Consider the following 25524-nt stretch of genomic DNA (forward strand, 5'->3'; position numbering starts at 1 on the left):
CTTGGTTGTATAAAGAGGCTCAACACCACTGGATCCAACAACGACAATTGAGAGAGAAAGGCGTCAATGAGAATGGCGATGGGGCGTAGGGAGAAGGCAAGGCGCTAATGAAATAAAGAAAGGGAGAAGGGAGAGCGAAAGCCAAATAAGAAAAACAAGCAAAGAGGAGAGGCGTGAGGGTGAAGGTGTGGGGTTTCAAAAACTTTTAAATGAGAAAACAAAATCTTATGTAGTCTAATATTTTTATTCTCTCTGTCAGATGCACAGAAGGTCAAACAGGAAAAAATGGTAAAAGTTGAAGGTGCAGGATGAGATTCAGGAGGTCCAAGATGAGATTCAAGAGGTACAAGATAAAATTGAGGAGGTGCATGGAAAACATCTCCCATTATTTTATCAATGAATTTTGTAAAATTAAATTATATTTAAAATTCATTTTTATGATTTCAAAATTATGAATTAAAATATATTTTAGTAAAGTTTATTATTTATTAAATCTATTGTTCCACTCGCTTGATAAATATAAAACCATCCATAAATATTTATTCTCACATATAAAATAAAACTAATTTATAATATATAAATCAATAAAAACTTTATTTACAAATTAATTTTTTAAGTTAAATTTAAATTTCATTTCTTAACATTAATTTATAAAATATTCTCAAAACTACGAAAATTATGTGTTTTTATTTCTCCTCATCGTACTCATGCTTTTACTCCACTTTTCCTATTACTTTCAACTGTTATCTTTCTTTACTTTCCTTCTTTTGTATTCTCGTTTTTATCTCTCACCTTTCTGTATCTTTTGTGTTTGTAACCTTTCCTCTTCTCAATCCTTATATATATATATATATATATATATATATATATATATATATATATATATATATATATAAAAGATAAAAGAAAACCTTTTTTTTTTAAGTTCCATTCCTAAATAATATATTAATAATGTTCTTGGTTCATTGTCCTTACAATAACATTAATGTCACAACAGTTAATAATAAATATATTTTATAAGGTATGTAAATGTAAGAAAGAATTAGATTCTTGAAGGGTTAGGTAACGAGTAAGTTCATTGTCATAATTGATTTATTAATATATGGGTTAACCTTTCTTACTCAGAATACAGATTCTTTGAAATCTATGCAACAAAACAACATTGTTTAAATTACCATTGACTTTTACTTTTATGAAACATAATAAATTTCAATCATATTCGTATAGAATTTTCTATATTTATACTTTTATCTTGAGTATAAGATAATTTTAAATTACAGATAAGCTTTTTTCTTCTTTAAATAGTACCAAAAATGGTGTCTGCCAAACTTTTCTTTGTTTCGCTATCAATGATAGACTTTCTATCTACAATTTTTCATTCATAAAACAAAGTGGTCCATAAAATTATGGTAAAATTTACTTCCGTTAAATATAAAATATACAAATTTATATTTTAAAAATATTTTTTCTTCAAAAAATAAGATATGTAATTTGAATATGGTATGAACGTGGTTTTACTACAACTTGAGCATACTTAGCAACTTACTATAAACTTGTGATAAAACAAATTAAGTTTATGACTAATATCAAACATTATAAATGTAGAAGAATATATGCTTTTTGATCTTTAGTTCGATTTACAAGAAGAATTGCAAATCATGGTTCACTACATTACATAAAATGTATGTATATATTAAAGAAAGCACAAACCGACCATTATGTGTTATTCAAATAAAATTGAATTTAGCTTTTTAAAATCTAAAGTTAACATATGTGTAAAATTTTATAGTAGTGATGCGTAAGATCGGGTGACTATTAGTTATTACAATTATTTGGAGTAAAAATACTCAACTAATACTTAAAAAAAATATTACTAACTGTATAAATTCGTCGATAATGCATACAATCCGTCAGTAAATTAAAATTATACATAATTTATTGATGGTAAGAAAAATCTATTTGTAAAAACATTGTCGATAAATATTTGGTAATTACTAACGAAAAAATTCGTGGATAAATTCGTCGGTAATCAACAGAAAAATCTGTCGATAAATCCATTAGTAAATGTCGTGATCATATTTATTTTCTTCCTCCTTATTCCTTTCACTCCTTCTTTCATTTTTTAATTTTGAACAACAAGTTCAATCAATCCAACGTATTTATTTGGGCAAATTAAAATCATCGACAACCATCATGCGAAGAGAATAAAAGTAACTGAAAACTATCATTCCAACCTATTTTTTGTATTCTCACATCTGAAAGAGAAAGAGAAACAAGGCATAAAGACTGTAGTGGTGTTTCTAATTGCTGGAGGAGTTAAAATGTTAAAGTAGCTACAACGCCAGAAAAGTAGGGGTTCATCACAAAAGATAAAATGTGAACACTGTAGAACGAAAAGAAGATCCTGTTAGTGTTGTTGGTGCCCCCCCGATCTCCAGTGTGGTGAACTTCGTCGACGACAAAGGACAATAGTGGTGATGAGCTACGAGGAAGAAAATGAAGAAAGTTTTCGTTTCTACATCTTTAACAAAACATCAGTATATATTGTCTGTGAACATGAGATTTGGGCGAGAATTTTACCACTCTTTTTGTTGACGAATTTTTTTGTCGATAAAACCAATGAATCTATCAACAAATTTTCTGTCGATAAATGTAATATGTATTATCGGCTGATTTACCCACAAATTGTTTTCATCAATAAATGAAACATATATTACGGATAGATTTATCGATGAAAAAAATCCGTCGAAAATCAAAATTCTAAAATATGTTGGTAATTCAAAATTTTAAATTTCGTCGATAATTAAAATTTACAATGGGAGTGACATGATTTGCAATTACATGTCATTTTTCATCTTGGAAGTTCGATATGCATTGTGATGGAGATGCGTTTTGGGTTCATAATGGTTTTACACAATCTGCAAAGGGGATGCTTGTTCTTGTTGACGCGTGATGCAAGTTTAACAGTGGTGTTTAGTGGTGGCAGATCTTTGAAATTTCCTTCTCTGACTAGGCAATAAGGAGGTGTGACAATTTTCATCATGGAGGTGGTTGTGTTGAGAAGCTATAGTAAGTGCACGATGAATATCGATTTGTCATTGTTCGAGGTTTGTGGGTTGCGTGATTTAGGGGCTTGTGATTTGCTGCGTGCATGTTCAAGTGCTTGACAATGATGTGCTTGTAATGCTCCAACGAGACACCAACGTTGATCCAATAAGGCAGAACGAGGTGTAAGGACACTCTCATGATGGATTGCAATGGCTAACAGTGGTTTGAATATGGTTTGCTTGATTTTGGCTGATGAGAGAGGAAGATGAACTACGACTGAGTTTTTCTATACTAATTGTACCTTTAATCAACATAAAAAGTGAAACTTTCTATACTGGTTCTAGAACTGATATAAAAAGTCATTGGTTTTTATATCCCTTACTTCTATACTGGTTCCAGAATCAGTATAAAAAAGTGTTTTTAATTGGTATAATGGGTTTTTATGTACTGAAGTTCTCTTTCCTCATCTTTTTTCCTTTTTCTCCTTCTCTTTCTCTCTCTCTTGTTCCTCCTCCAACTTTAATCACTACAATCGATAGATTGTTGTCGCTCTACTACCACCACCATGTCACTACCATTGTTGTGCCTCCTCCTCCTCCTTTTTATTTCCTTTTTCTCTTTATCTTGGTAGTCCTATCTTAATATAAAAAAAAATCACATCAAATTTAATAGAAAATCCACTACTCATTTTATTAACAAATTTATTAATAAAAATATTTAATAATAATAGAAATAACAAATTACAAACTTAATATACCGATAAACTCGACTATTAAATACATTACCGATATAAATATTCAAAACTAATATAAAATCCAAATTTATTGAAAGATTTTACTAATAAATTTTATAAACAGAGTATTACTAATGCAAATATCTACTAACAGTTCAAATTCTAAAATTTGTCCAAAAAATCTTCCTTTAAATTTATTTTTATTAGTAAAAACTCATTCATAAATATGAAAATTCTTTTAATAAATATTTGAAAAGAAAAAACTACCGAACATTCAACTAACATGCAATATCTGAATATCAAGTCTCAAAGATATTGAAAATACAAAATATCCTGTAGGCATATAATAAGAAAAAAATACATAATTAAGTTTTTTTTTTCTTTTTTCTTTTTTAATTAAAACGAGTGTATCTCCCCCCTGAAAATTCAAAATTAGTTCTTCAGATGTTGAGTTGTACTCAAGATTTTCATTTCACAGTTTTTATTAACAAATTCAAATAATTTATCACATGGTGCACAATGTTAATTATTTAAAGTTAAATATGTTCTTTTATTATTATTTTTTTTCCTCAAATAGAAAGGGAAATAATACTAACTATTTTGGAATTGTATGCTTTTTTATTCTTTTAAGATGAAGTAGCTGTAAAAAATGTTTCAACCCAAATGAAATTATTTAATTTTTCATGTTGTGTTACTCTGCACACCAAGCTCCATCCTTCAAGAAAATTGTCATTATTCTGACAACCATTTATTGATTTTGTCTTTTTTAGTTTGCAGTATCTTCTGTGATTTTCTGGAATAAATATTACTTCAAAGGGACCCACCAATATTAATTATATTTATTATTTATACAGTATTTTCAGTTTTTTATATATATTTGTTTGTATATTATTAATTAATTAGCGTCAACTTTTAAAATTAGATGCATTTTCAACTTACTAAATTTCCATTTATTTTCCGTAGATAGAATGTCCCACATAAATATATTCTTCATAGTACCATGACTTATATAGTATATTATTTTAATTAATTTTTAAATTGTCGACATATAAAAAAAAATTCTTTTGAAAACTAAAATTATATTTTTTAACTCAGTATCACTTTCAACGATGACAAACTAATAGACGTGGGATATTCTTTTAAGAACATTTGTTAATTACATTTTCTTCTTGTAATAAAATGAATGCACACTCAACTTGATAATTAATAAAGAATATTATATTTACCATAATAATACTAAATCCTATAAAAAAAACTACATTTATACAAATTTTGTAATAAAATGAATGCACACTCAACTTGATAATTAATAAAGAATATTATATTTACCATAATAATACTAAATCCTATATAAAAAAGCTACGTTTATACAATTTTTGTAATAAAAGGAACTTATGCATACATTTGCACTAGATTTGTAAGAAATGAAAAATACGAAATATTATTTGTAAAATAGTATGAATATATAGTTATAAAATAAAATAAAAAAAATGGGAACACAAATACAAGAATCTATTGAAACTATTCTAATAAATAATTTGTTTCTCCACTTTCTTCCAAAGTGTAGAATAACTTGTATGGAAGAGAAAGAAAAAAGAGGAAAAAGAAATAATCCACTAAATATGAGATTCCCTAAAAAGATGAATCTTTTACAATTTTATCTTTGGAAAGAAGAGAAGAAATAATTATATATATATATATATATATATATATATATATATATATATAATATAATTAGTTAAATTAGAAATATTTCTGATTTAAAATGATTTCTCAAATTGCAAAGTTTCACGAATTCATTTTATTTTTACTCAATTTAATATATTTGCCTTAATTAGAGTCATAAAATATCAAATTTGAACACAATTGTCTTTAGAAAAAGAAAGAAAATATCCAATTTATCTCTCATTTTCTTAATCCAATTCAAACTTTTGTACTCCTTCGAAACAAATTATTGTAATCAAATTTGTGTCAACTTCAAACCCATATTATATGGTATTCTAAAATATTTAATAGTGTAATTTAAAATCAAAGTAAAAGAAAATTTAAATATATGTTCTTTATACAAATTTTGAAGATGTTATTTTAAAATAAAATCCTGACTAAAGTTATATTTCAAAATAAAAATCTAGCAGAAGTTTTAATGTTTAAAATGAATAATATCTTAAATATATATAATTATTGACCCTAATTATATTATTTTAATGAAATTTAATTTAAAATAATATTTTCATAATTGGTTAATACTTTCTTTATTTACTGTACTAATTTTGTTTGGAAAGAAAATCATCACACTTTCAATTCCAATAAAATATGTCTTAAACAGCAGAAACACCATAATATACATATTTTAGGTTGTGTTCCTTTGTTGTTTGTGTTTGTTTAAATAGATTGGCGAATAAATGTGAATGATGATTGGCGAATAAATCAGTGTTTTTTTGTCTTTTTCACGTTAAATTCGAGGTCGATGTCATATTAAAAGAAATTAAATTAATTTCGAATTTTGTCAATATACGATGTTAAATTAACGTTGAATTTTGTTAATATACGATATTAAATTAATGTCGAATTTTATCAAGATACGACGCTAAATTAACATCGAATTTTATCAATATACGATATTAAATTAATGTCGAATTTTGTCAATATACGACGTTAATAAATTTTTTTAATTAATTGTGATTCTTTTTTACAACTCTACGAGACCTGAAAAGCAAAAAAATAACAAATTTCAGTTTTTGGTATTATATAAAACATGAACTATGAAAGTGAAATGTAATATCAACGACAAACAACAATAACCAACAACAGATAATTTAATCAAACAACAACAGATAAGTTTAATCAAACAACAACAAACAAGTTTAACCAAACAACAACAACAAATAAGTTTAACCAAACAACAACAACAAACAAGTTCAACAAATAATTAACAGACAAGTTCAACAAATAAGTTCTTCAAAACGAAAACAAAAATTAACATTCAAAAGATGGGTTCGTCAGAATAAAGTGTTGCCACCAATGAGAGAGAAAGTAGAATTCGCCTATGAAGGACAAAAACACGAAAATAATCGATCAAAACAAATGAAAATCATACATAAAGTAGTTAATTAACATGCATTTGTATCAAATGAAAGAAAGATTACATGTGATGGTTGTCAAAACTTCGTTTGAGAAAAGTTTGAGAAGAGAAGAGGATCTTGCGCGTTAAGACAAAGTGAATGAACATTTTCAATCTCCCACTCAAATTTTTACTTAATTCACTAACCTTTTGACGTCTAACGCTGGGGCGTTTGATGTTTTATTTAATACGTTGAAGCCCCACACAATTCGACGTTCTATGGTGGTAAATATTTAAACCAGTGCGCCATTCTTTTATTCTTTTTTTCTTTTAAACCACCAATAGTACGTCGAATTCTATGGGGATTCGACGTATTATTGTCAGCCAGAAGCCAAAAATTACTCCCTTTTTAATTCTTTTGATTGTTCATTTGATAAGAGATATCCAGTTGTGTGGACCAATATACCTAAGATGGATGTATCTTATTGAATGTTGTATGAAGATTTTGAAAGAGTACTTGAAAAATCAATGTCATCCAGAAGCTTCGGTGATTGAAAAGTATATTGTTGAAGATAATATCGAGTTTTGTTCAAATTACATAATAAAAGCAAATCTGATAAGAGTTCCTCACAAATCATGGTTGAACAAGTATTTTATAAGTAAGAACATCTGAGGTGTGACTGTTGTGACCAAAAATCGCTTAGACTTGTTGCAAGTACATATATACATATCGAACAATACAAATGTGGTGAGCCCTTACTTATCTACACTCAAAACCATTGTGAATGATAAAAATTTGAGACAATATAAGAAATGATAGTTGATGGAGTATAACAAATCATTTATGTCTTAGTTTAAATCAGAGGTTTTTGAAAGATTCACATTCTTTTGAGACTTTGTTGTGGCTAAGTAGTTTGAAGCTTAATGTTATATGTTGTACACACTACAAAATTAATAATTGCATGTTTTATATAAAGTCTTTGAATGATAAAAGTACAATACAAAATAGTGGAGTCCATCTCGAAGTTGAGTTGTTATAAATTTCCACATTCAAAGATTAAAATCCTATATTTGGATCAATGACATACTACGGTATAATGAAAGAAATATGGGAAGTTGATTATACTATGTTTGTTATCCTAGTATTCAAATGCAAAATAAGAGTAATATAAGAATCAATAAATCAGATATAACTCTAGTTCCTTTTTAGAAGTTGAGTTATTAATTCAAGTCCTTTATCATGCATGGTACAACAAGCATTTATGGTTTTTTTATATTAAAAGTCTCACTTCTGAACATTAACATTGGTATGTCGTTCTTCATAAAAAAACAAATTGATGTTAATGAAAATATTCTAATTAATATTAACATTACTAACATCCATCTATTAAAAACAGTGATAAATTTTGATAAAAACTCTCTATACAATTCAAAAAAATAACAATAAAAAAGTATACATATGACCCATCCATAATTTTATAACTTTATGTATAAAGTTTATAATCTTGTATAAAATTGTATTTTTTTAAATATGTTATATATTATTTTATATGTCTATTATTATTATATCTTAATCTATTATGTTTTTTACTTATCACATTGGTCTCAATTTTTTTATAAATTTTACTTTTAAGTTTATTTATTTTTATATTTAAAATCTTTTAAAAAAAAATAACATAAAACTTATTTTTAAATAGATCGAAATCCTATGATATGAATAAAAGTGACACTAGGAAGCATGATTGATTGTCTCTTTTTTGTAGACTTTGGCTATAGAAAAGTGATTTTATTAATGAAACTTATTTAGCAAAAGAAAACTGTCCTTTTGTACAAAACACTCGACTGAGAATATTGCATAGATTGGAGGGTTTCGCCTTATTATTATCATACAGCTTTTGTCACCATAGACTTCACGAATCTTTGATTCCTCATCCGTGCTTCTCTCATGGCTACCACCTTTCATACCCAACTTCTCTATTTTATATCCAAATTCCAAAACACAAACACACTGACAATGACACCTTCTCACAACAATAAACAACATTAAAAGAAAACAAAAGAAAACTAATCTGTCATTTAATACCACTACACTGTTTTCAAGGACATAAAATCATCACACAAACCTCAGCCACAGGACACAACACTATATATGTCTTTTCCTCTCTCTTTCTTTTTTAAGGTTCTCTCTCTTGCTTCCCTGCCTCAACTGAAAACGACTGCAAAGAACCTGTGGTCTCCTTCTCTATATTTCATTTTTCTATTTTTTTTTTATATAATTTCAGGATAAACATCTTTATTATTTATTAATATTATTATTATTATATATCACTTATTCATTCACCGACTTCATCATCCTCTTCTTTCTCTATATAAACACTCTTTCTTTCTATCTTCTGCTTCACTTTTATCATCTCTCTCTTCCAAATCTTGCATCTTCCGTGATCTATCACCAACCATGGTGGACCTTCAAACCGTTTGCTGCATGTGTGGTGACGTTGGTTTCCCTGACAAGCTTTTCCGCTGCAGCAATTGTCGTCACCGATTCCAACACTCGTATGTGTGCTCTCTCAGTTTCTTCAATCATCTCACACACCATACATATATACACATGCATCATCTTTCTTTTTCATCTCATGGAAAGAGATACCTTTAATTTGACAGTTACATCTAACTGCATCACTTCTTTCTCCTATTCTCAACATATCCCATCATACATATATCTATCTATCTATATATATTTATATGCTCATATACATAATCATCAAACGCATACATCCCCCATCACTTCTTACATGCACTTCTTCTGAATGATCAATCTTTTAGGTATTGTAGCAACTTCTACCGGGAACAGGTTGAGATAGAAATATGCGATTGGTGTCAAAGTGAGAGGAGAAATTACACAAGACACCATGGTATTACTATTGGGTCGAATTCGAAGAAATCGGTGGCCGGAACTCACAGCGGAGGGACCACTCGATCGGAATATTCCGGTGAGAAGATCAAGCAGCATGAAGAGAGTGGTTCAAGGTTGGAGAAAGGGAAGAGTCCTATTCCTTCACCAAGACCCTCCACACGAAGGTACAAGCTTCTGAAGGATGTAATGTGTTGAAAAAGGAAACAAGAAACAAAGGCATCCTTAAGCAGCAAGAGAATAGAGTATATATACTATCAGTGTTTCTTAGGCTTTTCAAAAGGGTTAATTAATAATTAGTTAAGTAAGTTTATAAATAGTAGTAGTAGCAGCTTCGTAAAGACTTTGCTTATGCGTGTTCTACTTGTTTTGTTATATAATCTTTAAGTGTCCCTTTTGTGAATAGAAGAACAACCATCAAGCTTCAAGTTCAATGTATTAGTTTCGACCTACTTTCTGGGTTGATCTTCTTTTCTATTATTGTTTCTTCAACGCAGATTCTAGTAATTTTCATGCATGTGCATCCTTCTCTTATTACATGTTTTCGGATGTAATAATGCATGGTACATGAAGAAAGAAGTAGCTTTCGTGAATGACATTTGGAACTTGTGAAGTGATGGAGAAATTATATTTTATAGAATCCAAATTCCAGACGGAAAGGATTAATGAAGTTTGACACATTGGACATACACGTACAAACACTTAAGTACTCTGGACTAAGACATTAAAAAAGAAAGTATTTTTATCTTGGAAAAAAAGGTAATTTTAATAAATATAGAATCAGGAAGTAATTCAAGAAAATGGGTTAATATATTTAAAAAAAAAATTGATTTTAACTGGATAAAAGATAGATGTGAAAGAGAGTTTTGACTATGGTGATAGGGTTGAATTGAACCTCCCATTTGCCTAGTTAGTCTAAATTGAATGCACTGGTTTTCCTTTTGGGAGAAGAATTCAGAGTATCTGAAATCTGCAAACTTTTGCAGATTCATTGAAGACCTTTAATTGCTAGGCCCTCTCTATTATTGGCCATGTCAAAAGAAGATCAAGGGTCTCCATTTCATAGTGGAGAACTCGTACCTTCAATTTTTTTTTTCTTTCATTACATACAATATTATGTCACTGTTGAAGTAATATTTGAAGAGAGAAAATGGTAGCCATACATGCAGGCAAGAACTTTTTGGATTTTGTTTTACTGATATTTTGAAGAGAGAAAATAACGAAAAAGAAAAGGAAAAGGTGTGATGATTCATGAAGTGTTATTGTGGTGGTTGTTTTCAGACCATACATTTTGATCACGATGATATTTCCTTACAAGTTTGGACAGTACTGAGTAGAAGTTTATGAGAAAAATATCTCCAAAGTACACACAAGTTGATAAGGCTTTTGTATCCACTGTGTCTGTTTTGACCATTTACTAAAAAACAAGACAACATCGTCATCATATATGTTCATTAAACTCCCATTAACTATGTTATTATCTTCTATATCGATTACTGTTCAACTGTATGTGTAAAATATCTTAATATACACACTTAAACATTAAAGTCTTACGACCAATTTCTTGAAATAGTAAAAGAAGAGAAACAAATGTACTATGACATTGTTGTTTGAACAGGGCATTTTGTCACTCCATTGTCTTTATTATTTTCACTTCTTACCAAAAGTTTTCAATATTTTTTTCATATGGTTTTACTATCATATATTTAGGTTTTTTGTAAAGAAAATTTAATAATTTAATTGTTAAAATTATTCATAAATTTTCATCTACAGCAAACTTTTTAAAATCAAACATATACCATTATTCAATGATAGTTTTTATTGTAAATTGATAGAAAATAAAGTTGAAGAAGGACAAGGGTGAAACTTAGAGCTATTCCTGTAATTTTTATTTGAGAAACATTTTATGTACAAGTTTGCACCAAGTTTTAATATTTGGTATAGTGGGATATGAAATAACTATCATGAATGACATTAAAATATGAGCAATTACAACTTTAATGTTGGTTTATATATATACAATAGCCAAAACAATAATAAAATAAATTTTTTACTAGCAATAAAATCTGAAAAGGGAGTTCTAAATATTATAATTGTGAATCAAGAATTAATGAGATTAAACCATAAATTACCAAAGTAATTATTTAAAAATGTCTTTTTATGCTGTATATTATTTATATTTGTTTCAAAATTATAGTTAGAAATGGAGATCGAAAAGGATCAATAGTTTATAGTGACCTTAAGAAGAATTTGTGTGATGGAAACATAACTTTCATTTAGTTGTGTGTGAACTTTTGGTTTGAATACTATTTACAAAGTTGAATTTATTCAAAAGATAGACGTATAAGAATAAATAATAACATTGTGTCTATATCAATTTAAAATAAATAAAACATGACTATTTATAATAATTGAACATTATTTACGTGTCCATATAATATATAATTTTATATGTTAATAACTTTTTCACAGTATATTTATGTAAAAAATTGTTAAATGTATTAAGGGAGAATGTAATTTTGAAAGCATTTAAGTGAGTTTGGTGGTAAGAAGCAACATCCTAGGAAAGGTCGCCAAAATGTTCTGACAGTGGTGACGGCTTTCTTAAGCATATCGAGGAAGAAACAACGTTATAACTCTTCCTCTGTATCACCGATGATTTTGCCTCGAACTGTTGAATTAATGTGGATGCGGTTGTATTATTGCAGCAGCATGTTTCAACCACGTAATTGGAGATAGCCCTACACAACAGATAAGAGTAGAAGAAAAGTTAATCACTCCAATGGTACCAACTTACATAAATTGCTTCTATCATGCAAAAATGAAAATTATCAGGGTTTCTTTTTTGTCAGAGTGATATCATGGTAAACAGCTCATACCTAATTTTCCCGGAAACAAGATCATGGAAGAAGCTTCATTTATGCTGTCATGAATATAATTTCTCTGTTAAAAAAAGCATACCTAATTTTACTTGAATAATTTGGTTAATTAATATAAGTTCAGGAGTTCAAGTTTTACATCAAAACTTTCAAAATTCATAATATTTAGAATTTATATACCAAGGGATTTAGATTAGGTATGATAATGTGAGGGTAAGAAAGTAAATATTTATTTTCTTACTTATTTTTGCATTTAATAGATAATTTCTATTAAGGAATGAGTATATATGTGTTTGTATATGTTTATTTATTATTTCAAAATTAATTAATAAAAATATACATTATATAAAAAAATTATGATATTATTATGTATTTAATATTAAAAAAAATACATATTTTTTTCCATGTTAAATAATTAACAAGAAAATCATAATTATACAAATATTAAATAAAAGTATCAAATAGTAACATAAAGGTTAAATAGTTATAGAAAACAAAATGTAAAACTATGTGTCTTAAAAATAAATAACCAAACTAATGATGATAACATCTTTAGATTTTGAGATGGGATATTAGAGCATTAGGATAACTTCTAAGATTGAGTCCCTACATTAACACATTACTCTACTTTGAACAACCATCAAGAATTCCACCTTAAAAACTCTCTTCAAACCATACTTCAATACATACATAAATCATCATATAATTGAATTTATATTGCTAAACAAACCTTAAAGCAACAAAACATTTTCATCCATAAGGAACAAAGAAAAGAAAACAAGAGAGATCAAACATGTACATGGGGCGCCAGTGCCAGACTTCTGGCGCTCAACGCATTACTACTCACCCAGTAAGCTACTCCTTAATGCCCAACGACAACACAAACAAAGAGCTTCCCTAGTCCTAGCGAGAATTTGCGCCCAACCCCTGAAGCTCACTGCCAAATTTCACTATGTACCTGTCCAACGATCTCAAGCTCGCCCGACTAGTTTGCAGAATTCTGCAAAACATCAATTATGCAAAATTTACACCCGTCAACCTCAAATTTTCTAACTCCCACACCTCCATATGCACTTACAACTCTTATTTGTTATTCTAAACCTTAATTGAACTCATAATTGTTTATTACTCAACTTAAACACCATTAGTCTTGTTTTTCCACGAATTTCTAACTCACTCAAACTAAAACACCATTCTACAGTTCATAATTCAATCCTACACATTCCTCATCACAATTTAGTAAAATCAACCTCTAAACAACTCCTAAAAAGCATAAAAATAGACTTTAAACCTCAAGATTATCTATCCAACCCTTATCTCAAAATTTCGAATTTCGAAACCCATATTTTGCACCAAACTAGCTTATAACTCTTTCCAAATCACAACTCCCCAATTTAACATAATCTCTTTTGGGTTAACTAAGGTTCTATGCAAGTTTTAAATGACCTTAAAATAGATCCCGAACATCAATTACCACACCAAAGTCTCTCTTCTAGAATTTCACCTCCCTAAAACCTTGATTTAGACTAAAAAAAACCTCACAACACTTCCCTTTTCATTACTATAAATTCTATAACAGATTATCCAAAACATATTCACACGAGTACCAATTCAACATTATACATAGAAATATTCATCAATAAACTACATTCACTCATCCATACACAAACATCACTAAAAAACTACACTAAAGAAGGGATTTACCCACGACCTAAATCCCTCGGTAATGACCAAAAGCCATCGGTAAAGGGTAATTACTGACGGTCTTGCGACAGCCAAAAAGCCGTCGGTAAATTGCTTGTCTGAAACATTACCGACGACCTTTGCAATATTTCATTCCCAAGCATCCCAACATTCCTATACTCTAACTATTTCGAGTCCCACACCCCAAATGAGAAATCACCAACACTACATTCTTACTGCTGATATTATTTTTCACAATGATATCAGGTACACCTTTTCCATCCCAACTTAAATTGGTACAAGATTCATTTTCAAGATAAATAATTCTGGCTTCATGCAACTGACTCTGAAACTCTAGCTGTGAAATATAAAGAAAAAAAATTTTAAAATTAGATATACGTATAACATAAGCAATGGAAACAAAATGCCAATAAAGTACCTTTGTGCCTAAACCATAAAGTGAAGCTTCCAGTCCTCTTGTTGGTCTATGAAAATCTGTAAGGATTTTGATTATTAACCTTATATATGAAATAAAGTTAAGTATTAGCAATATTTAATTAACCTTCCACCCATGCCGCAAACAAGACCTGCAACAAAATTTAATTACAATTGTTAAATAAAATTAAATGACAGTGACATAAGATCAATTGTGCACTGTTAAAATTGTAATTTAAGAAATCTTCAAGTCATTTAAGGAATATTGAAAGTAAAACTTACTGAACATGCAGAGATTAGTTATCTATAGTGCAAGTATATAAAAAATGCAGTCACTAATCAACTCTATAAAATGATTTCAGAAGTACTCTCCTTGAGGATCAAGTAGCTTAGCCATCTCCAATGCATAAGGGCGGTCACCCATGGTATATATGTACGTCTCAAACATATCAGTAGCTTCTTTGGAGAGGCTACCTTTGGAGACATCTCTGATTTCATTACATAAAAGTTCAGAGAGGCAACATCCTTAATAAGCAATAAGAACCCAGAACACCAAAGGTACATACTACAACATTTCAAAACACAAAATGAGGGATTCTATAATTCCAGAACACAAATGCGCTCCATCTTACCTGTCATACACAATGAACCAAATTTCATTTTCAACCCCTTTTAGCACCAATAGATACCCAAAATGAGATGTAAAACGAACCTTTTCATTTTATCTCAAGATCTTTTTTCACTTGCATCAAAAGCATAGATTGTGTACATTATTTTCACTTTCACAATACCTGTTGCGGCCCCATCCTAGCCACTGTATCAATCTCCACTGGATCCACTAAGTCCCCTCCTACCCAGTCAATCCAGCTTGTGCTAAAATCTTTTTAGCACCAAGAGTGATCTGAACCCAGTCTTCTAAGGTTTCATAGCTCCATTTAACAAGCCCCATCTGATATCAATATCATCCACTTGCACAGAACAAACAGAATAAAGCATCAAGGCACCTTTCATCGACGTCCATCCGGTGAACCCATCGTCATCACTGTCACGCTTCAGACGTTGCTGATGCATCTCGGATCACCATCGTGCCTCCCCTCCACCCTCAATCTCCCTCGCTGCTGTCGCTCCAAAGTCGTCATCTTCCCTATGCCACCGACTTCGCAAGATCAGAAATACGAAACACACAGAAAGCACACCCCCTACGAAAGTCACCGAATCGCGATCTTATTCCCTTTGCAGTATGGCAGAGCCACCACGAAAGCAGTCGTAACGTGTCTCGTTACCTCCATTACCATCGCAACGTTATTCGCTCCAGATCTACCAGCCTTCCCTAGACGGTGAGACTCTCGTTGCCACCACGTTCCGGACATCTCCCGCAAACCCTAGCTGTAGAACCCCGAAACTTGCGTCAACGAACCTAGCCGCAAAACCCCCAAATCGGCGTCAACCAACCTAACCGCAGAACCACCAAACCGACCTCAACGAACCTAGGCGCAGAACCCCCAAACCGTCGTCTTTAATCCTAGCCAAAGAATCCCCGAACCGGCGTCAACCAACCAACCCTCACTTTTCCCATAATTTCTCTTCAAATCGATATTGGAAGGCACAATGGAGGGCACCAGCAGAATAGGGAAGGGAAAGGGGGAAGCTTCACATGAGAACAAAAAGGAGAGAAATTGAAAAATTTGGGGGAAGGTATGAAGGAATACCTAATTCTCGTGACTTAAATCATCGTGGACATTAGTTTATGTCACTCCATCATTACCGAAGGCATTGGGGCCGTTGGTTATAGGCCCTCGGTATTCAACACGTTTTTTGTAAAGATAACATATTCATCAAAACATAAATCTTAAAGCCTGTCAAACAAACATTGATACTTGTTAACATGAGATTAAAGAAATGTTAACTTCCCTTACTTGGTGGGAAGGCACAAAAAGCTCTAGAAAGCAAACTATCCATGCCTCAACTTAGATAACTCTATTTATACTTACAGATCATACAATTTTGATCATGGTAGACCATTAGGACTAATGATCAACATAAAACACACAAAAACTCTAGGAATATGCATGCAATAAAGAATCTTTCTACATGTGTGAAGGAAACTCAACTTGAGAAAAAGAGTAGATACTAACTTACTCTTTCTAAAAGATTGATTAGATGAAGTTGAACATATCACTGTTGTGATTACCTAGATACCTCTTGATCGTCAAAAAGATAACTTAGGAGTTAGAAATCTTAGAGAGGAAGGAGAGGAAGTATAGAGAAAGAGTTCTAGAGAGATGATACATGTTTTAGATAATGATACGTGTTTATAAATTTCTATTTATATTATCGAATTATTTTAACATTAAAATAATTGGTCTCACTGTTTTAAAACTCATATCAATTATAATACTCTAATTTCTAGGTTCTTACATTCTCCCTAACCATAAAATTTTTGACCTCAAAAAGCTTACTAAAGAAGGATAAGACTCTCATAACTTCCTTTAACTCCCATGTAAAGTTATTAAAATGATTTTTAGTCCTGACGATTTTGTTAACCCCAACAAGTACTGGCGATTTGGAAAAATTCCTGTAATTAGTAACAATTTTGGAAATCCCCTAAAGTAGCGATAGTTCTAGAAACCCCTAGCAACTACCGACGATTTTGTAAAACCCTTGTAAGTAGTGACGATTTTAAAAACCCCCAAAAGTAGCAGCAGTTTTACGAAAAACTATCAGTAAGTATTTATCGACGTTATTTTTCCTGACGATTTTCATAACATTAAGAAATGTATTTAGCTAGGTTAAAATCGTTGGTAATGTCAAAATAAATCCTTAGTAAATTTTGACATGAAGTGTATCAAATTTAAGATAATAACTTTAATTTTTATGTGTTAACAAATTATGAAAATATTTTTTTTGGTAAAACCTTACTTTGAATTACAAAAGTTAGAATCATGCATTGCATAATTAATGTTCACAAAGTTTATAACCTAAGTAGTTATAAGTAGTTATGGATCGAATTTGAATAAAGGCATGTTATATTAGTGAAATTGTGAAAAGAAAGTTTATGAGTTGTTATAATTTACTCACCAAAATGGATAGCCTATCAATTAGACATATTATTATCTTTGTACTGCTTGTCTAAAACAAAAAGTCACAAGAATTTAAGAAAGGTATATCGTTGATATAGTGAAGAGCGAAATAACATATATTTACGATGAAGAAATATTACATTTCAACTATGTAAGAAATAAATAAAAAAATATAAAACTAATCCCGCTTAATAGTCTTAACTTATTATTACTTATTAACAAATATAATGAAAAAGAGAAATATAAAAAAAATACATTAATTACTGAACCATATAAATAAAAGATATCAATGAAGCACTAATGTTTTAGACTTTTTTATAAAAAAAAATAATGAGTTGCATTAAGAGAGATATACAAATGTATACATGTTTTTTTTTTCTTTTTCTGATCAAGGCAAACAAAATATAAGGTAAACGAGGGATACTCAACCCTTATACAAAGATCTACAATAACAAAATAAATAACATAACCACTATAACTTCCTATCAAGTTATAGTTAATTTTTCTCAAAGTTGACGAAAGTAAACTTATCACATATACACCCATTACATATAGGATATTAATATTCTTCAAATTAGATATGTGTAATATATACAATCACTAGTGCAAAAAAAACTTTTAAAATCATTTAATATTTTTTAGTTTTAATAAAAATGAATTGTAATGAAATTTTTTTAACTTTTCAGTACAATTATAGGCTTTTGTTCTAAAATAACCGAAGTCTATATTGATATATGTTTCGACTCTTTAAAAAACTGAGACCTATTCGTTTACTAGAGTTAAAATTACATTCCCACCCAGTTTTTCCATTTGCACTGCTGCATTAGTTCTTCATTGCAAGAGCTACTTTGTTCCCTTCCTCGTCGCTAAACACGAACCACGCTACCACTTTTGCTATCACTTCTTCACTCTCCTTCCTTCCTTTCCTTATAGTCAATGTGAAGTGTGTCACTGTGCTATCATTACCAGCATCCCTTTTCTCCAGTTTCGAAAACGATTAGAGGTTTGTTCTTTCGTCTAACATTTTTTTTTCTATTTCATAATTCTTTTTTTCCTAATGCTAATATTTTTTTTAATCTCTTCTATTTAATATGGTGGTGAGAAAGGTATAATAGTGACTCTATTTGTTGTTGATGGATAGCACCATGGTTCTATGGTGGTTCTACAATAAAAAAGTGAGGTTGAAAAGAAATTAAAACAATATTTTTTTTGAAAAAAAATATATAAGAATACACTTTGGTTAAAAAAGAATCGAAACATAAAGTAAATAATAAGTTTCAATTATGAATTGAAAACTTAAAATTATATATTTTTTATCTTGTTTAAATATACTTTAATTAAAAAATTATAACATAATCTCTAAAATAACCGGTACAAAAAGTGTTTACTTAAAGTTGATGAAGAGAAAAATACATTAATAATCGTATTACTTTCATGCTATAAACATTCTTATATCCTTATTCACTTATGAAAAGTTACTTAATATATTCTCAACCTTCAATATGTCTTCTATGATCCCTAAACGTAAGAATTTGCCTAAACTTTAACCATGTATGTTGCTAGGATCATTTCAAAAAAATCGTGACGAAGCCCTATACATATATAAAATCATGGTTATATGATATCTCCAGTGAAAGACATACAATATTAGGCAATATAGGTGATCACATCTAGGAAGATGATGATCATAGAGATGTTGTGATTGAGAGGAAACAAAAGTACTATATAGCAAGTAATATGAATTGTACCATTATATATATCATATGATTCAAGTCATATCAGATCATAACATTTAAAAGATCATATTGTTACCATTTTTTGGATTTAAATACATTTCTGGTTTGCTAAAGTATTTAAAAAATCTTAAACTTTAATTCTAACAACCACCACCTTCCATTAATCTTTCATGAGAGGACCCCCAATCGGTTGTTAAAAGAATAATAAAGACCTCTTTTTATGTTTTATCCTTCCAAGCTTCCATCAACATCCTCGGAAATTTCCTTCAGATGAAAGAATTTTTTGCTAAAAAGTAACATGCTTATTGCCAAATCAAATGGCTCTCAATACCTTCCATCTTTGGTAGGTATAAAAGACTATATAAAGCTCTTAAAGGGGGTGTATTATTAAGAAATAATTTCATTAATAATTTCACAACTTTTTTTTTAGAGATGAATAACATTGAATTGCTTAAGTTTTCCTTCTTTCTCTCGTTTGAAACAATATTCAGTTCTTTAATTAATGGGATATAGTCATTAAACTTTGATATAGTAAACCTCCCATAAATGTTTCAATACACATATATATAATATATAAAATCATATATAAATCCTTCATTAATCATGATCTCCAAGCTCATTTGTGATATAGATAACAATTAGATAAAATCGATTAAAATTGAGATAAAAATATTAGATTAAAGAGAAATAGGAGACACCAATTACTCACAAAATCTCAAGTTAAACAACTATAACATTAGTTTCTCTTCCACTATCATTACCATCACAACAACAACCCTTTCATTATATATATGTCAACTACTATACTCAAATATATATATATATATATATATATCATCCTTATAAGGGTCTTCGTACCTCTTCATACTCGACCCCACATCATCATTGAGTTTCTACTTGACAACCATAAAGGAATAAAAAGTTGGAAAGAAGTACAAGCACATAGAAAAGGAGAAAAAAAGAGTTCAAAAAATTCTTTTAAGAATACTATTTTAACAATTTTTTGACAATGTATATGTAAGACGTGATTGATCTATTTCAAATATTTTTTTAAACACAAATTCAAATAAATTAATAAAATAATAACACATGTTGTAAAAAATTATTAAAAAAAATTGTCAAAATATAAGTGTCCAAAATAGTTCAAATGAAGTATAATGTACATAAACTATGCATGAGAGAAATTATAATTATCAAAGTAGAAGCCAATCTCAAAGGTTTGAGAAAGTTGGAAGCTTTATTTGCCGAGATATCAGATTCTAGTGACCACTCTGATCTGAAATTAGGGTTTGATCCATACAGAGATTGCACTCCCTTTATGTCATCAATGTTGAGATTAGCCCTCTTATCTCTTGGCCTCAAACTCGGATACATCACAGCCTCTTTCACAGAACTATGAGACAATCCTAACAAGTGTCCAATCTCATGTGTGGCCACCGACTCCAAGTCCACCGCCACCTCCGACACGGTGGCCTCAAAGTCCACCGCCCATGTCTCTGCCGCGTCAAGGTGGAGGCGCCCGATCTCCGGCGAGAAGGAGTGGGCCAACACCCCAAGCACCCCATCAAAGGGTTCACCATCACCATGCTCCCCTTTGTAAAACCCTATTTTCAAATCAGAAACTTCGGAGTCACTCACCTCAGCAAAGCTAACAGGAATAACCGAAGCCCATCTCAAGAATGCACGTCGGAACGCCTCTCTTATGTCTTTCATGCTCAAACTGTGGATCATGTTCTCACGTGAGAAAGCATAGGTAAGTGTCATCGGCATTGAACGTGACCAACGTGGTTTCCCGGAGAAAAACACGAAGTTCTTTGAAGAATGCACTTTGTGGACATGATTCTGGTGTCTTGCGTTTGTGTCTGGATCACCACATCTTGGTGTGATCATTTGAGCAACCGTGTCGGAGTCGAGCTTCCCGGTTACTTGGAGACCAAGGTTTCCTTGGTATCTAACCAGAGCAGATTCCAACACGACATCAAATTCATCGTCAAAACTGTTACTGTTGTTGTTTTCTAGGTACCCAAAACGATGTAGATATCGTTTAAACTGCGATATACCTGCGATTTTAGTCCCTTTGTCAGCATTGTTGAGGCTTTGAATGTTGCGGCTTGTGATGGATATTTTGGTGGCTGGTGGTGTGAATTTTGCAATGTGTGAAGGTGATGACGATGTGAGGATGAGAGTGAAGAAGAAAGTGAACGAATACGTGAGTGAAAGGAACATGGTTGTCGCTTCAAAGCTTGTAAATTTTAAGGAATATATAGATGGAAACTTTGGTACGAAGTAATATATAGAGTCAACTTTTATCAAACAAGGATCAATTAACTAATCATTATAACCATTTTGGAACATTGATTTGCCTATGATTCATATATATGGTCTGGTACAAGGATAAGACTGATATCATCTAAAATGCAACAGGCTAAATAATAGCCAGAATCTCCCTATTCATCTTCATGATTTATCAGCTGATAGCTTTTGCATTTTACTAAAAAACCTGCATATATAACTTCTTTCACACGTGTGATTAATTGAACAGATTTAGTACACTTGTTGATCAGATAATCCAAGTTAGTATTTCAAGTATTGAAGATATTGGAGGCGTATATCTTTAAGATCTTCTGATATCAGGTAATTATTGTTATAACTTTTTCATAATCTTATGATGTTTTGTGTGCTGTAATAAACAATCCTTAGACCATATACCTCACTGATATATTTGTGTCACCTTCCGAAATAGGTTCATGTGTTATGAAGTAACTTAAAAAGCAAAGCAAATTCATTTGAAAATCTTGCTGGTAACTGTTCCAAGATAAAGTGACAATTTCAGGTCTAACAGACACACTTGTCTAGAGTTGTTTTCTCTTGAAGGAGGGGAAAAGATCAATGTTCTATGGAAGTTAGTTACACTCCATCATTGTTGGTTGTTGTCCATGTCTTTTCTCTCACATCTTTCAAACGTATTGTTTACTCAAAGTCAATTGAATGTGAAAAACAATCAAAGTTTATTAATTAGGATGTTGGGAAATTCATCTGCATTATACCACAGTGTTGCTTGCAAATTTCATGTGAAATTGACAAGTTGACTAACGAATATACGTTGTTTGCTTGTTTTAGTTTATCAATTAAATATGTTAATTAGATTGATATTGAAGTGTAATACAAGAAACAAACTAGGGATATGAGTATGACTAAATAATTTTTAATGTAATAACTTTAGAGAACTATTCTTCTTAATTGTATTAACGCTTTTTTAGCTATTAAAAAGTGGATATAATTTTTTTTAATATATTTTATATTCTTGCTATAAATTTAATTATATTTTAAAACTAAAATATTTGCATTATCCTTAATTATGTTTTCAAATTGAAAAAATTGGGAATAACACTCACGTAAATGCCTCTTTCCTATTAGTAATTAACGAATTAGATATATTTTATATATTTTTTATAATTCTATGTTTAATTATTTTGACACTAGTGCAAAAACGCTGTTTAACGTCGGTTAATTTGGGCTTTTAACGTCACTTTCACAACCGATGTCTATATGGGTGACGTCTATGGGACGTCGCAATTCGTCAGAACCAACGTCCATATAAACGTCAGTTAACGATATCCACCGACATCTATATAAACGTTTGCTTATACTCACACCGACGTCTAATTGCTCTATATAGACGTCCACCTATGATTAAACCGACATCAACATGAATATATAAAGAGGTTTAAAATGACACTAACCGACGTCTATGTTGTTATAGACGTCAGACATGGCTTTAACCGACGTCTAACAACGACTTTGGTTTTAGTGCAGTTTTGATCCAGGCTTTCGGTAGCATTGTGTAACACTCTCCTCTCNCTAGTTTCCCCACAAAAAAATCTTGCGTCTTTTGAATCTTCTAGTGCTTTCAACCAAAAACCGAACCTGGGTCCATGGCTACTTCCAATTATTCAACCACAACGGAAAAAAATTACGGTGTCAAGAAGTAGACAAGGACCCAAGTTCCATTTTGGGTCGGAAGAACTAGAAAACTCAAAAGATCGCCACTCTTTTAGTGAGGAAACTAGCAAAGGGAGAATGTTGCACTATGTTACCCAAAGAGTGGATCAAAACTGCACTAAAACACAACACAAAAAAGGCCAATTTTAATCAGCTGAACGACAAGATAATCGATAAAAAACTAAAGAAAGTTTAAACGGTAAGCATAAGAAAAACCACGCACCTGGGATGAAGAGAGAAAAAGGAGAGGATGAAGACAATGACGTTATGAGAAAATACAATGCAATGCCGCAAGAGATAAAAAGAAGAGGTGCGCAAGGGAGTAAAAGAAGAGGAGAAGCAGAGAAAAAGGAGAAGAGATGAAGACGCGATCAAAAACTGAGTGGTTAGAAGGGTCTGCGGTTTATTTAAAATGAAATTGGGCGTCGGTTGCGCCAGAAACCAACGTTTATAGACGTCAATGTTTGATTGGGATCCGACGTCTATTCTTCTTAAAGAAGCTGAAAAGATTGACGCTTGATTTCCTGTCAGGGTAGTTCACGTCGATGTCCCTCCTCGCCGACGTCTAAAACCCTCGAATTTGGTGAAAATTATCAATTATAGGAACATAGACGTCGCTTGCGTTCAGAACTGACGTCTAAATTGAAGGATTTTTGTCTTCCCGCCTTCCAGATAGGCCTTAGACGTCGCTGTTTCACTACGTGACTGATGGGCTGTCGCAACCCACACAAATTTGATTGCAATTTAGAAATGCAGTATAGCTAAGAATGACTCGTAGGTCGTCTCTCAAGGACCAAACTATGGTTCGAGTCTCAGGTCAAACACGAAGTGGGGGGGGTTGTGAAAAGTTTGTGAATGCGGACGAATTAAATCAAAGGACGGATGCAAACAAAAATGTAAAAATAGAATTGCAAAACGAAATCACATACATAACAAAAACGGTTGGTCATTAACTTAATTACAATGTTTCCAATCACAGATCAACAAAATAAAGTTGTGACTCAAACCTCTAATCCAACAAAGTTAACCAACTAAGCGAAGGTTAACGTTGTTTTCATAAAAGCGAACTAAGCGAACGAAGTGTTAATGTCAAATCTAAATTACACCATTCAGTTACATCAACTAAGTGAAGATATAACACCAACTGGGCAACTAAGCATATACCCAATTGCAAGTGCAAAAATAGAATTCACATTAACCCAGTCAGAGTGCACAGACAATCACAATTCAAGAATCTCAAGGAAACAGTGCAATATCGTCAATGACCAACCAAACTAAATTAAGCTACCATGGAAATTAAATTGAGTCGACTAAACAAATTAGACAACATCTAAACATTAAACACTGCTACCAATTAATTAGCAAACACATTTAAAAATAATTAAATGCAAAACTAACTTAAACACATAAAAACAACTCAACCTACTAAGCAATTTAATTGAAAACAAAAGAAACCAACAAGCCTAATTTAATCCTAACAAATCACTTGACAAAATGACAATTAACAAATGAATTTAAAAAGTCCAATTGGCCAAATAAAAGAACATGGCCGTGAGTGATGTTTCAAAGATCCAAATTCAAAATTCTATTTTCATTTAACCACCAAATGTGTTGTCTTTTGTCCCATGTGCACCAATTCTCAAAAGAAATTAAAATATACTTAAACATCCAATTGAAAACCATTTCTTAGTCTTCTCCATGCAGCAAAATTCGAAATCCACACTCCAAGACCACAAAATGCCGAACCTACCAAGTGATTCCTACAAAAAATACTTCAAAAACCCATGTGCAAATGGAAGATACATTGTGTGCTCCAACCAAAGTGCCATGTAGGCAAGACCAAATGAAATTAAACAACCAAAGACCTCCCATGCAAAGGCAATTCATGGCTGGAATTCAAACAAAGCCAAAGCTCAAAATGGAAATCTTCCTAGAATGAAAATGAGCATCTTTTTT

General features: G+C 30.9%; 2 protein-coding genes across 2 annotated transcripts; one reads left to right on the top strand and one right to left on the bottom strand.

The window, feature by feature from the left end:
- Positions 1 to 9236: 9236 nt before the first annotated feature.
- LOC106773923 lies at positions 9237 to 10270 on the top strand. Its single transcript, XM_014660690.2, has 2 exons — positions 9237 to 9395; positions 9666 to 10270. The coding sequence occupies exons 1-2, from the start codon at positions 9298 to 9300 to the stop codon at positions 9949 to 9951; spliced, it is 384 nt and encodes a 127-aa protein (XP_014516176.1). The 5' UTR covers positions 9237 to 9297; the 3' UTR covers positions 9952 to 10270.
- A 10393-nt stretch (positions 10271 to 20663) lies between these two features.
- On the bottom strand, positions 20664 to 21863 carry LOC106773821 (metalloendoproteinase 4-MMP). The gene has a single exon (XM_014660577.2). It carries the CDS (start codon positions 21790 to 21792, stop codon positions 20710 to 20712), a length of 1083 nt encoding a protein of 360 aa, XP_014516063.1. The 5' UTR covers positions 21793 to 21863; the 3' UTR covers positions 20664 to 20709.
- Between the last annotated feature and the right edge of the window lie 3661 nt (positions 21864 to 25524).

This window comes from Vigna radiata, chromosome 9 (assembly GCF_000741045.1).
Source record: "Vigna radiata var. radiata cultivar VC1973A chromosome 9, Vradiata_ver6, whole genome shotgun sequence".
In the NCBI taxonomy this organism is placed as follows: Eukaryota; Viridiplantae; Streptophyta; class Magnoliopsida; order Fabales; family Fabaceae; genus Vigna; species Vigna radiata.

Excerpts from the sequence above, each read along its gene's own strand:
- LOC106773923 (XM_014660690.2), top strand. The coding sequence starts at position 9,298 with ATGGTGGACCTTCAAACCGTTTGCTGCATGTGTGGTGACGTTGGTTTC. Across the intron at positions 9,396-9,665 it reads CGTCACCGATTCCAACACTC|GTATTGTAGCAACTTCTACC; the intron begins GTATGTGTGCTC and ends TCAATCTTTTAG.
- LOC106773821 (XM_014660577.2), bottom strand. The coding sequence starts at position 21,792 with ATGTTCCTTTCACTCACGTATTCGTTCACTTTCTTCTTCACTCTCATC.